The sequence below is a fragment of the Balaenoptera acutorostrata genome, chromosome 9, assembly GCF_949987535.1.
Source record: "Balaenoptera acutorostrata chromosome 9, mBalAcu1.1, whole genome shotgun sequence".
NCBI lineage: Eukaryota > Metazoa > Chordata > Mammalia > Artiodactyla > Balaenopteridae > Balaenoptera > Balaenoptera acutorostrata.
In genome coordinates this window covers 51,347,207-51,362,103 of record NC_080072.1, presented here as the reverse complement: position 1 = coordinate 51,362,103, position 14,897 = coordinate 51,347,207, and the positions used below count along the sequence as shown (strand labels likewise).

The 14,897-nt window shown below is 44.1% G+C and overlaps 1 protein-coding gene across 8 annotated transcripts in view; it reads left to right on the top strand.

The window, feature by feature from the left end:
- The window catches only part of STIM1 (stromal interaction molecule 1), a 197,487-nt gene that overhangs the window by 159,767 nt on the left and 22,823 nt on the right, over window positions 1-14,897 (top strand). For all 8 annotated transcript variants that reach the window (XR_003622552.2, XM_007173633.2, XM_007173634.2 and 5 more), the window contains exons 4-5: window positions 2,823-2,934; window positions 6,207-6,322. Coding sequence is in view for 7 of the 8 variants with exons in the window: in XM_007173633.2 (XP_007173695.1) it covers window positions 2,823-2,934; window positions 6,207-6,322 (228 nt within the window). In the remaining variant the exon portion in view is untranslated. The remainder of the gene's footprint in view (window positions 1-2,822; window positions 2,935-6,206; window positions 6,323-14,897) is intronic.

Sequence of the window (14,897 nt, the reverse complement as noted above, 5' to 3'; positions counted from 1 at the left end):
AAGGTCAGTGCTGCAGAGACTGAGAAACCCCAGTCTAGAGTGACTCCTGACTGTCTCCACTGCAGTGTAGGGCACAAGTGGAGGAGTTCCTGCATGCCAAGCGTTTATGCTCAGGCTTGTATCAGGTTGTCTTCCCCGTAGACAAAAGACCCTTGTGGCACCGCTGGCCTCAAGCCTTTCAAGCAACAATACGTGACGTGGCCTTTCTACTCCATATGCCACGCTGGGTGAGGCTGAGCTCCCTTGACAGTAGCGGCAGGAATGTGTTCTCTGCACTTTGCAGGCTAGCACTTGTCTGTCTGCCTCACATCTTGTGCCACTCTGCTAGGCCTTCATTACCTAACACTCTGGACCGTAGCAAGTGATCATGTTTATAATGTATGTGGAGATATATTCATTTTCAGGAACAAAAGGCCTGTCTATTCTACTTTCCTCAACACTTCTTTAACCCCAGTTCTGTCATCCCTCCTTTCCTAAGCCTTAGGATTTGAGCATATCTCTTGGAAATTAATCTTTCTCTTCCCTCCGATGTATTCTAGTCTGGAAATTAGATATTCAACCAGGCAATGACTAAGCACTCACCGCCTAAGCCTCCGGGATCTTGTCTTCTAGGACACAATCAATCTGAGTGCACTAGACCTGCCTCATTTCCTCTCCTGGAACCTTTCCTGTGCCTCTGCAAATGGTCTAATCTACCTTCAAAGTCTCTTGGCTTCAGAACTTTCCTCCTGAGCTCCAGCAGCTTCTTGGGGACGTGGAGAGATTAGAGCATTTTTGTCTTCTATTGTTTCATTCAGAATGTCTTTCTGAGTGTCTGCTTTGTACCGTGTGCCGGGCTCCCCTATGGGAGGTAGAAGGATGAAGGGTCAGGGCCCAGCCTTCCAACTTCTCTAGTTTATATGAGAGTGACAGAAACAACCTAAGATCTGAGGTGTGCCTACCAGAGGAATGCTGATTTTTGGGCAAGCATTTCAGAAGTTAACCTCCACCTGAGCTGTATATTTGTCTAGGAAGATTGTGGCTGCTGTCTGGAGGCCCACATTCAGAACATTTCTGGAACTTCTCATTTAGGGTAGTTACTCTTTCAGTAAATTCTTACTGATGCCACTGTATAAGAGGCACTATTTTAGCGACAAAGGGGTGAGCTAAAATGAATAGGATGTGGTCCCTGCCTTCAATGTCTCCTGACTATTAAGGGGAAATTAGAAAGCATTCTGATGAAGTACAGTTTTGGGGAAAGGTATGTATCTTTAGAGAGTAGGGTGATAAATCTCACCATTTTATTCTGCTTCAAAACTTCTTTGGCTTCTTGCTGCTCACAGCAGTAGTGTTCAACTTGAGGAATGTACAAATTCCTTTTAAGGGAAATCATTTATCTTGGGCCTGCAAAGCTGGTTTATTTAATGGTATTTAAATATGTAGAAACATAAAATGAGGTTTAAGTTGCTATATAAAATTTGTGTACAAATATAAACAAAAACACACTGATACATTAAATAAAAGCAAATTTCAAATCCAATGAAATGACACGTTTTTGCTGGAACCCAGTTGCTCCCATCCAAGGCTCTTTAAGTTCAGCATAGCTGTATTACTGGGTGCTATGTGGTGACTCAGTCCTCCCACCATTTTTCTCTATTCAAGCTCCTATGAAACTTTGATTTATATAATACATCATGACATCATTTGACTTTTACTTGGCTTGAACATATTCCTTGCATGTTAAGTCCTCTTCTGTTCTTTTATTGTTGATTCTTGATAAAGTATGGAGATAACTTTGTTATATATGTGGCTAAATACCACACAAATATTAAAATTATTTTACAAGGATTATTTTTATGGTTGTCCATTTAAAAAATCACAGTCTTATAGTATTGAGGAAATGATTAGGTACAGTGATCCATGTATGGTAATGACATGATTTGCCATGTTGTGAATGATCACTCAGTAATTGTTTCAGTTAGAATTGGCTCCTGCTGTGACAGAAAATCTTTTCAATCTGATATAAGCAAAAGGGGAAATTTACTTTTTGCACAAAACTGAAAAATGTATGAATAAGGCTGTCTACAGGTGTGATCTCATTCAGGGCTTAAGTGATGTCATCTGGATCCATCACTTGGCTCAGATTTGCCTTTGTATGAAGCTTTCCAGCAGTGTCAGGGAGGATATACGTATGTGTGTATGTGTGTGTGTGTCTCTCTCTATATATATATCCTTTATATATATTATTTATATAAACTTTAAAATGTTATATACGTATGATATTTATGACATAATGGCTAGGGCAAGGGCTATGACGCCAGACTGCTTGAGTCCAAAATTGGCTTTACCAATTCCTGGCTGGATAATTTTGGGAAAGTTACATGACCTTTTTGTGCGTCAGTTTCTTCATCTGTAAAATAGGGATAAAGTGGAACATATCCTTCACATGGTAGTTGCAAAGATTAGTGAGGTAATATATGTGAAGTGCTTAGCACAGTACCTGTTATATAGTAAGTGCTATGTAAATGATGGCTTCTATTAATATAATTTGTTATTATTATATTACAATAATATATAATATAATACTATATATAATATAGTGTATTATATAATAATTAAGGATTATTTTATCCCAGATACCTGAATAGTGGAAGAACAAGTCCATCCCCTATAGGTCAAACAAAAAGTACTGTATGTATTCCTTTCATACTTGGGATTTTATGGGAGAGAGATCTGTTAAACACGTAGACATGTGATGAATGTTAAGGTCGTTGAGATTGTGACAGTAAGAACAAGCAGTGCTTGCATTCTGGAGTCATGGCTTTGCTTATCTCTTCCCGCAGTATACAACTGGACCGTGGATGAGGTGGTGCAGTGGCTGATCACATATGTGGAGCTGCCTCAGTATGAGGAGACCTTCCGGAAGCTGCAGCTCAGTGGCCATGCCATGCCGAGGTCAGGAAGGGACTGGGTTCTCTCACTGGGGGTGCGGGGAATGGGCTGGGGTCGGCTTGCCCTCATGTTGCTCTCACCTGTTAACTGAAGTTTCACCCCTTTCAGGGCAGAATCTGTAGACTTCTCACATTTACTGTGCACTTGCTAGAAAGCATATGGACACTTCACATCTATTCTCTTATTTAACATTTCTATCAATCCTGGGACTAGTACTAATAGCTACCATTTATTGAGTGCTTAGTATATGCCAGCCACTCTACTCAACACTTTATGTACAGTATCTCATTTAATTCTTACATCAATCCTGTAAGGTAGGTATTATTGTATCTAGATGATGAACCTGGCCTAGTAACTTTTCCAAGGTCACATGGCTAGTTAGAGGCAAAACTGCGATTTGAACCTAGATCTGGGTAGACGTCAAAGCCTGTGTTTTTCTCTTTTCTTTTGCTGTCCCCCCAGCAGTTGCCTCTTTCATTGCCCAGGGGACTCAGGGCTCTTTTAACCTCCTCGGAACTATCCATCTGCAGTTTATCTGCTCTAAAGAACCAGTGCAGAGGTGGGGGCTGACTACCATTGGCCCCAGTCTCCTCTCTGGAATGACTCTTCCAACAGCTGTTATGCCCTAGCTCTGCCTCCCTTTCAGGCACAATGTACTAGGACTTGGGGTGGGTGTGGGGAGGGGATGGAATACTGCTTGGACTTCTTGTTATGTCAAACTAGCGCCATATGTCATTCAGTCATTAATCCATTCACTTATTCATTCACCCAGTATTTACTGGGTACCTGCTCTGTGCCAAGCACTTGTGCTGGGTGCTGGGGATAAAGATGACAACAACCTGCCCTTGCCCTCAAAGGGCTTACTGTCTGGTAAGTTCTGATTATGTATAATCTGTCATCTTATTATGTAGGTGCATCTGGTTATGAGCTTCAGCAAAGGGGAGAGGGGAAGGTGAAGCTGTTGGAATGCCCACACATTGCAGCCTCCAGCCGCAGGGCTACCGGGCACTGCTGTCCGGGCCTAGCTGAGCTGGCTGGTCCCTCCTCTGCTGCCTGCAACCTCTTATTCACAGCTTCTCCCTACTCTGGAGAGCGTAATAATCTTCATGTTTGTACATCCCTTTATAGAGTACTTTCCTACCTATTATTTCAGTTGATTCTCACAATTCTGGGAGGAAGGAATTATTATCCCAACTTTTGGGCAAGCAAACTGAACTTCAAATATTTTATGATTTTTCAAAGCTGGTAAGTGGCAGAGCTGGGATTTGAACTCAGGTCTGCCTGGTTCTAAGTGCCCTGCTTTTTTCACTGCATCTTCCTCTTGCCCCATGTAGTTTGAAAACAGGCTTCCTGGAAATACTCAGTTTAGTTCTATTTAACAAAACTTTACCAAGCACTTACCATGTGCCATGCTCTCTCCTGGGCCCTGAGGACAAAGAAATGCATTAGACCTCACATTGGCCTTGAGGAACTCCATGTTCCGTGGAAAAGACAGACAATTAAACAGATGATTGACCATGAAGCTCCAGGATTTAGGTTTCTTTCCCATGGAAATAGCAGTATTGCCTTGTGGATCCCTGGCCTATTCCATCTTGAAGAACGGCTATGGCTTCGATTAAAACTGTAAAATATAGGGTAAGAAGTTAGTTCTCAGGCAGTGCGCTCACTTGGCCATTCTGTGACTAGGATTAGATCCAAGACCAGACCCAGCCAGGCTGGGCATAGGGGTAGAGGTAAACAAGCTGTGGTACCTTAGTGACAGCAGGAAGCATAGAGCATTCAGAGCATAGGGTGTGGGGTAGAGTGTGGGCGCTTCTAGGCCCATCCTTAGGCAGTGTGGTATAATGGGACCGATCTAGCAGATTTGCATTGTATCCTGCCTTTGCCACTTACTTGCTGTGTGACTTTGGGCAAGCTACTTACCTCTAAGTCTCGTTTTTCTTATCTGTAAAGTGGAGCTAATAATAGAACTGGGTTCTTAAAGTGTGAGGACTAAATGAGGTATTGTATGTAAAGTGTCAGAACAGTATGAGATATACACAGCTGCTTATTAAATGTTAGCTCCTTTCTCATTTCTCATTGCTTAGAAGTTCATAGGTTTCTTTGACAAACAGAATGTAGAAAAGATGACACTTATTTTGATCAGTTAGATGAAGGGGCCAGTACACCTGGTAGAAGTGCTCTAAACAGGAGCCCCAAGAACTCCCAGTTTTGTAGGAAGCATGTGATTTACATAAGTAAAAGAAGGAAATTGAGGCCCCAGGGGAGAGACCAAGCTGCTTATGGTCAGACAAGTGAGTCACTGATGGAGCTGGGACCAGAAACTCGTTCTCCTGACCACCTCCACCCCCACCCCCATCACAGTGTCTCACTGCCTCTCTTGTGGGTGGGCTTGATCACTTCCCAGGGCTAGAGAAAGAAGTAGCTACGCCTGCATGCCCAGGCAGGAGTATAAATGACACACTGATGTCAGAAGCTTCTTTTCTACCTAGGGAAACAAAGCTATGAATCAGAAAAGAGCACTAACCTTAGTACAGTAGGTAAGGCTCACTTGTGGGACCCAGATCAGTGGTTTTTCAACCTTTCATATCTTATACCCCTCTCCTTCTGAATCTACTATGTTCCAGCAAAAGAGAAACAAAGTCCCGTTTTTCCTACATCATTTCCTTGTTTATAGGTCCTCTCTTATTAAATTATTATTAACAGTATGATTAAAGAACATAAGAAATTATAGTAATCTGACTGGGAGTAAATTACTGTTACTCAAATACAAGATAACAAGACTAAGGCAATGCTTGTTGTCAGCAGATTTATATTTAATGACAATGTGTTAGGATTAGGATAATTCAGAGGTCCCTAGAATCACTGGGTCACGTGGCATAACATTTTGACCTGGGCTGGACAGGCGAATGTGTTTACAAATGGTGGGAGTATGGGGACAGGTATGTAGTGGATACTCCCTGGAAGGAGAAGTACAACAGAAAATGTACAGTTGGGTGTGGGAATGGTCACGGATGGTTAATCCTTTGAGAGTAGGATATTCAGGAGATGGTGGACATGGGCAGAAGGGTGAACAAATTCTTGGTGAATGTTATGTGTCCCGTTTACTGCTTGCTGAGATCCACTCGTACAGACTCTGTGTACTAGAGTGCCGAGGGGAGCAATCACCAGGAGCTAGAAGTCATGGAAGTGTTCCTGGGCGAGGTGGGTAGTCCTACCAGGATCCTTCCTGCTTTGCCGACAGGGAACTGAGCCCCTACTCTTTGTCCCAACAGGCTCGCGGTAACCAACACCACCATGACAGGGACTGTGCTAAAGATGACAGACCGGAGCCATCGGCAGAAGCTGCAGCTGAAGGCCCTGGACACAGTGCTCTTTGGGCCTCCTCTCTGTGAGTCCTGTGGCAAGAAGGGCTGCTGATGTACCATGGACCCGAAGGCAGTTGGAGTGGCTGGGTTGAGGTCCTGGGTCTGCCCTAAAGGGATAAAATGAATGTTCTAGAGAGGTACACAGTGCTACTGAGATCCAGGGGAGGGATAAAGAAGGCATCCTATAGAAGAGGTGGCGTGTGACCTCTGCCTTTAAAGATGGATAGGGTTTTATTCCATGGAGGTGGCAGGAGAGGGCATTCTAGGTGGAGGAAACAACCTGAGCAAGGATACAAACACTAAAATATGAATGGCATGCTCAGGTATACAAAGTAACCCAAAAGGGGCTGAGTGCCATTAGCTGTTCCTGCTCTCGCTGTGGATATGCAGAGGGTATGAACTGATTGCTGAACATTTTGTGTCCTTGGACAAACAAACGGGATTAAGCAGGCTTCCACTGAATCAATAGAGACACACTCAGACTAAGGAAGTTTGGTCCCTTCAACCCAGGGTTAGTTGAGGGTATTAGGTGCTTCAACTCCTGAAGATCTGCAAGGTGGGAATGGCCAACCTTGCCAACCTTTTTTATTCTAAGTGAACTCAACACAGAAATAGTAAGATTTCTTAGAAAATTAGTCTTGACCAAACAGGCTCTTAGGGCCTACTCCCTGCTCTTCGGGAGCTGTTGACATCAATTGAGGATGCCAGCAGCAGAATGCTATACAGCCAAGAACTAGTCCAGAGAAGCAGCTGGCAGGCAGGGTCAGGGGCAGTATAACATTTCCCTGTCCGTGCATTTGGCTTGACAAGTGCCCAAGCTGATGTCTCAATAGAGGTGGATGGGTCTGTACTTTCTGTGGTTTAAAAAAATTTTAATAGACTTTATTTATTTGGCCACGCGGCTTGTGGGATCTTAGTTCCCCAACCAGGGATCGAACCCAGACCCACAGCAGTGAAAGCCCGAGTCCCAACCACCGGACCACCAGGGAATTCCCTATTTTCATTTTTTTAATTAAAAAAAATTTTTTTTTTTTAGCCACACTGCACAGCCTCCTAGTTCCCCGACCAGGGATTGAACCTGTGCCCCCTGCAGTGGAAGCGCGGAGTCTTAACCACTAGACCACCAGGGAAGTCCCTAGACTTTATTTTTTAGAGTAGCTTTAGGTTTACATCAGAACTAAGTGGAAGCTACAGAGATTTTCCATATACCTCCTGCCCGCATACATGCCCAGCCTCCCCCATTATCAGCATCCTCACCACAGTGGTACACTGTAACAACTGCTGAACCTGCACTGACACAGCGTTATCACCCAGAGTCCGTAGTTTACATTAAGGTTCGCTCTTGGTGTTGTGCAGTCTGTGGATTTCGACAAATGTGTAATGATGTGTATCCATCTGTGTGGTGTCATACAGAATGGTTTCACTGCCCTAAAGATCCTCTGTGCTCCACCTATTTATCCCGCTCTCCTCCTCAACCCCTGGCAATCACTGATTTTTTACTTCTCCATAGTTTTGCCTTTTCCAGAAGGTCTATATCTTTTGAAAGCGTGAAACAGAGCAACATGGGAGAAGACCATTTCCATCTCCTTTGTTGCCCTGTTTTTGGCCCTAGGACACATTTTTTCTTGTCATTCATTTATAAGTTTTGAATACATGACACAACAAAGGCACTACTCTTTATATGAGGCCCACCCTGTGTACTGAGCAATGGCCTTTCATTCATTCACTAACATTTATTGAGCACCTACTGTGTACCACTATGCATGACAGGGTCCCTGCTCTCAAGAATTTCCGTCTAAATGGAGATTGGCATGTCAACAAATTGAATAAATGGTCAACAAATACAGTGGTATAACTGTCGTGTAAGTCATTCCATAGTTCAGGTGGGAGCACAAAGTAGGGAGGAGTTTTCAATTGCAGACCAAGAAGCTTTATGGAGAGGATCCCTCTTGAGTTGACTCTTGAAAAATGGGAAGTGGCTTTATTAAACTCTCTCCGTTAACAGCCTATTCCCCTCTCTTTGTATACACCAGCAAGAACACTTCTGCCAGAAGAATCAAACCCAGCAGTGAAAGCTAGGCTATCTTTGCAGAGGCTCTCCCCTGTCACACCTAAGTTAGGGGAGGCCTCCTGCAGCCTGAAAGTCTTCCTTAGTCTTCTGAGACATATTAACAGACTGTTACATGTTCTGTATCAAAATAGGATTTACCATATCTGAAAGGGTACATTAGAAACTGCAGGTTAAAGTCAGCAAGGATTGTATATGGAAAAATTATCTAGGGCTGGAGAGCATAGGAACCAGAATCCTGGGTACATACATGGTACTGGGTCCCAGAGGTCAGAGCCAGCAAGAGGAGCCTTGGTGAAGCAGGTTAGACTGATACCAGGACAGGAGTATCTTCTCCTAGACTCATTTCATATAGCCTATAGGTAGCATATGACCTAATCTAAGGGAGGTCAGAGGTCAGCGGAAAACTGTTTCTGAGATTGGCAGAGCAGGGGTACTAGAGCCAAGAAGATACTTCACACCCACTAGGATAGCTACAATAAAAGCGAAAACAAACAAAAAACAGAAAGTAAGTGTTGGCAGGGGTGTGGAGAAATTAGAACCCTTGTACATTTCTAGTGATTATGTAAAAAGGTTCAGCTACTGTAGAAAATAGTGTTCCTCAAAAAATTAAACATAGTTATCATATAACTCAGCGATTCCACGCCTAGGAATGTACCCACAGAACTGAAAACAGTACTGAAACAAGTATATATAAATAGCAGCATTATTCACAATAGCTGAAAAGTGGAAGCAACCCATATATCCATCAATGGATGAATGGATAAATAGTTGTGGTATATAAATACAATGAAATATTACTCAGCCATAAAAAAGAATGAAGTTCTGATACATGCTACAACATGGATGAACCTGGAAAAAAGTGGCCTAAAAAAGTGAAAGAAGTGAAAGAACTGAGGGAGTGAAAGAAGCCAGACATAAAAAAGGACACATATTGTATGATTCCATTTACATGAAATATTCAGAATAGATAAATCCATAGGGACCAAATGCAGATTGGTGGCTGGCAGGGGCTGGAGGGAGTGGGAAATGGGAAGTGACTGGTAATGGGTATGGGATTTCTTTTTGAGGTAATGATAAGGTTCTAACATTAATTGTGCTGATGGTTACACAACCTTGTGAATATGCTAAAAGCACTGAATTGTACAATTTAAAAGAGTGAACTTTAGGGTATGTGGATTATATCTCCATCATCATCATCATCATCATCATTATATACAACTTGATGTTTTATAACTCCTGGACTTCCATTTAGAGAACTTCTTATAAAGTTTAGGAAAGCACCTTGGTCTCTTCAGAATTGCCACTCACTGTGTGACCTTGTGTAGGTCACTTTTCTCAGTATGTGTTTGCTGATTTGGATCATGAAAAAACTGAACTAAAGGATCCTTATTCCTTTCAGCTGTACATTCCATGATTTTGGGGAAAAACCCTTTGGTTGATAAGGGTTCTGTGTAAAAGACAGGAGGAGGTCTGTTCTTTCCTCCTGTATCCTGTATCCTGTACTTTTAGGATTTCTGTATTTGGCCCTTGCCTTATCAAGTGACCTTTGGCAATTTAGTTCTCCTGCCTAGATTTAGCTTCCCTCATCTGTAAAATGGGCTTGGTCGTTAAGGCTCTTACTGGCTCTCTCATTCAAGGACTCAGATAGAGTTGGTGTACTCCTGGGAGCTAAGATTTTGGAATCCAGCAGCTGTCCTGATGGCAGAGATTGTTTTTATACTTTCCTGCTGATGCTTCTTAAAGAAAAATTTTGAAAATTGCCAGCTGGAACCTGAGGAAGATACTAGGAAGCTCTTTGCCAGGAGACTTCTGCAAGGGCGGGGCCATGCCTGGTGGGTATCTGCAAAGAATCCCCTGATCTGTGTCCCTCTAAGCTCTTGTTTTCCCATTTGCGCATGGACTAAAATCCCTAGGTCAGTGTTCTTCCCTGTCCAGCACTCACGTAGGACTTAAGAGTGATGGCCTGTGCTGGCTCTGACCTGGGTTCTACGTCCAGGGTGAGCTCTTAAGGCTGTAGTTCTCAGGCCTCACCACAGGCTTGTAGTAAACACCCCCAGAGCACCTGGGCCGACTTCAGTTGCCAGTCATGGCTACCTCGCCCAGTCTTAACGAAAATCCCACCTTCGGTCTGAGGTTTGAGAAATCGCAAATCAAAATTTTGTTTACGGTAGCTGGGGGTGTCTGCTGAGTGGGCGGGATCCGTCTGCCCACAGCAGCCTCAGAGCTTGGGAAGGGGGAAGAGGGATCAGACTGGCTCAGCCCAGAGCCCTGACAGTGGCAGACAGCTCAGTCCTCCCCTTGTGGCCACAGAGCAGCGCAGGTGCTCTCCCGTCTTTTCCACCTGCAGAGTTGGCTCCCGGCTGGCCCGTCTGGGGCTCTCCTGGCAGTGCCGGTGGTCAGGTGTTAGGTGTGCCCTGAGACATAGAGGCCCAAGGGCAATGTTCAGTTTGGGGCCTAAGTTGATGTCTCATTAGGGCAGCAAATGATTCACTGAGGGAGAAATTGAGGCTCAGATGAGGTGAGTTTTTAGAGCTCGTTCAGCTTTTAAATAGCAGAGCCATGACTCAAACCTAGGTCTTTAACTTACATTTCAGTGCTCTTTTCTACTGTATTATCCCACCCTCTACTTGTGTTAGAGGAAACAAGATATAAGAGTTTCAGCTTTGAAATCAAGCAAACTGGCTCGATCACTCAGTCGCTTTGTGACCTTGGGCACATTCCTAAGGTTCTCTGTGTCCCAGTTTCCCCTAAGGAAATGGTAGCTACTGTTTTTAGTGTAATGCCTACTGTGGTTGGTCTTGGGCTAAGGGCTTGTGTGCCCTTTGTGCTCTTAGCACAAAGAGAAGGGTGCAGAGAGAAGCCTGCCCAGTAATTGCGAGGGCTGGGGGAGTTGTGAAGAGGAAAAGACAAGACTGCACCTTGTCTTCCTTCCTCAGTGGCTCAGGTAATAGGGAAAAGTCCTCAGTAAGCAGGAGTAGCTGCCTCTCTGGCACAGCTTGCTCTGGTCTCTGTCAGCTCTGTTCTTACCCTCTTTCTCCTTTTTGTTATGTTCTAACTCACCCTTCAAGCCTTCTTTAGGATGCCTTTCCAGCCTCTTCCCGGGCATGCTCAACCCTTCCCTCTTACTTTCCTCTGGGGATTCACAGCCCTTTGTACCTGCTTTTTTGTTTGTTTGTTTGTTATTTCAGATTTGCCTTTTTTTTTTGGAAGTATAGTTGATTTACAATATCGTGTTAGTTTCAGGTGCACAGCAAAGTAATTGTACCTGCTTTCTGTATAACAATCTGTTTTCCTGTCTGTTACTCTTTAAACTGGAAACTCCTTGAGGGTAGATACAGCCTTGTTCATGTGTCATCAGCACTCAGTGTAAGGCCCGGCAAGGAAGAAGTGCCAGGAGATGAATGCTAGAAGTTACACAGAAGGAGGCTGGGGGAGGTGGGAGAAGAGTCCGGCCCAGCTTAGTTGAGGGGAGAACCGCTCCCTATGTAGTGTCTGTGCATAGGTGAGGCAGCTAAGGCAGTTTTTGGTTACAACCAGAAGGGAGGAGGGCCCAGAAATAGTTCTTACAGGTTAAACAGGTACCTCAGCATGGAAGCCTGTGTAAATGACAAGAGAAATTCCTAGCACATACTTTAGCAGTAAGGGGTGAGTATCTGTATCTGCCAGGCCTGGGGTACTGTGGGCAGTAGAGCGGTGGAGAGAATAGATTGGGAGAGGGGATTCCAGAAAGTGATAATTATTGGAGGCTCACGTTCTCAGTGCTAACTGGCACCCTGAAAATTCTCACCATCACCCCTGACTGTGTTCACATGTAAGCATCTCATTTGTTTACACCCTCCTCCCTTGCCTCAGGCCTGATTGTGTTAACAGTTGACCTAATTTTGCTAAAATCTGTTTGCAGCACTCAGGCTGGGAATTCTGCCACCCTCTGGCTCCCCAGGTCCGAACCAGCTTCCCTGGGTTCGCTCTGTTCACCTAGCCAGCCACCTCTGCTCTCATGAAACCTCCATGGTTTCTCTGTGGCTGTGTTCCCTGGTATGAGGTGGATTCTGAGAGCTGAGCTCCTGTCGGGGCTGTGACGGCAGCTTGCCATATTTTTTTTGATCCTAGGAACTGGTATTTATTTGCCTTCCACATGCACTTTATAGTGTACCTCCCCTTTCCTGCTAAAACCTCCCTTTCTTCTTCCCTTTTTCTCTCCTTTCCACCTTTGCTGAGTACCTGCTCTGGTCAGCCTCTATGCTAAGAATGAGGCTACAGAGATAAGTAAGTCTTGTGCCCAGGTCCTGCGGAGCTCACAGACTACCAGAAGGTGACTGCCATGAAAGCTGAAAAACACACAGGGCAGAACCTTGAGATAATACATGTTTTTAGCTGTCCAAAGAGTGGGTTGGTCAGGGAATCCTAGTTCAGGGGAGAAGGAATGGGCAGGTCTCTGTGAACTGTGGTAGGCTGGGAAGGTGGTAGGAATTGAAGAATGGGACTGGGATTATGGTAGGAAGAAGTACATCACTAATAAGGCACAGACTAGACTCTTAAATTCCCTATTTTCCCCTCTTTTTTTTCCTGCCACAATATTTTATAGATTCTGTATTTGTCAGGGTTCTCCAGAGAAACAGAACCAATAGGATATGTATATAGGTATATATATATGAGGAGATGTATTATGAGAATTGATTCATGCTATTATGGAGGCCAAGAAGCTCCACAATCTTCCATCTGCAAGCTGGGACCCCAGGAAAGCCAGTGGTATAATGCAGTCTGAGTCTGAAGGCTGAGAACCGGGGGAGCTGATGGTGTGAGTCCTTGTCTGAGTCTGAAGATTGAGAGCCAGGGGAGCTGATGTAAGAGGGCAGGGGAAGATGGATGTCTCAGCTCAAGCGGAGAGAGCATATTGGCCCTACCTCTGCCTTTTGGTTCTGTTCAGGCCCTTAGTGGCATGTGGACGATTGGATGATGTCCAGTCGCATTAGTGAAGATGACCTTCTTTACTTAGTCTACCGATGCAAATACTAATCTCTTATGAAGACAGCTCCACAGACACACCCAGAAATAATGCTTTACCAGCTATTTGGACATCCCTTAGCCCAGTCAAGGTGACACATAAAGTTAACCATCACAGATTCCCTTAGGACTGTGGGGTTCAGCCCGGGGCCCCACTGAAGGGAACTGACAATTCTCACATCTACTTTTCCAACTCCTACCTCTTCCTCAAATCCCACATCTACATTCTTTATTACCTATGGGATATGCCCATCTAAATGTCTCCAAACACCTCAAAGCACTTACATTTACAACTATGCATTTGATCTTTTAGTAATTCTGTGATAATGCATCTTACAGTTGAGGAAGCTGAGACCCAGGTGGGGAAAATGAATTTCATGACAAATTGGGGCAGAGGCAAGCGTAGAACCCAGACTTCCTCATACTCAGTGTAAGATGCTTCCTTTGATGAAACAAAAATTTCTCTACGTGAGGCCTTATGTGTAACCTCAAAGGCCTGGCCATTCAGCCTTTGGATCTTCACTGTCCTGATGGCAATGCCACAGTCAGCTCCCAGCATGTTGTTTCGGGGGAAAACTCAGGCCTTGGAATCCTTAGAGTTGAACTCAGGCTAGATCAGGGTTTATAGGCATCTCCATGGTGAGAGATGTTTGCATGTAATAAAACAGAAACAATACCTGCTGCATGAGTATGAGAAAGTGGGGTGTAGCAGAAAGACCGTGCAGTCAGGCAAATCTGGATTTGAATCCAAGCTCTGTCACTTTTTATGGACTCTGGCAAGTCAGTGCCTCTCTGGAGCCTCAGTTTTCTGGTCTACAGAATGAGAAGACTCTACCTTATAGAATAGTTGTAAGAATTTGAAATGAATATAAATGCCTACTCCATTTTATATTTTCTCTATTTCCCTTCTTTCCTTATGTGGATTAAAGAGAGGGAGATATCACACTTGAGGCTTATCAGTGAAGATTCAATCCCACTAATATTTATTGAATACCTGCTGTGTGCTGGTCAGTGCTGTGCTGGGCACTGGCCTACAGACAAGTGATGATCAGTAGGGGCCACAGAGTAAATCAGCCAGATTAGACTTATTTTCTTCCCACCAAGCTTGGTAGCCCATGGGATGTGACAGGCAGTATATTTGAGCTTCAGCTATGCATTTGACAAGGCAGAGGGATATATGGGATGGATGCTTGTATATTTAAGTGGAGTGAAAACTGGCTGAAGAGACCCAGGGGGTGACTGATGGAGCCTATCCTTGCCCCTGGTCATTCAGTATTTTTATTTATGAGTTGGATGAGAATATGAAGCTGGAAAAAATAGGATCTTGTTTCAAATCAATCTAGAGAAGGTAGAATAAGGGACTGAATAGAATAGATCGGCGCCCAATCTGTATGCCCACCTTAAGAACTTTGAAGGGTTGGAGATAATAGGGGGAGGGTGCTGGTCGCATAGAGTCTTGTTTGAACAGAGTACCTTTGACTTTTAGTAGGAATGTAAAGGGGATGTTGATGGAGAGAAACCCT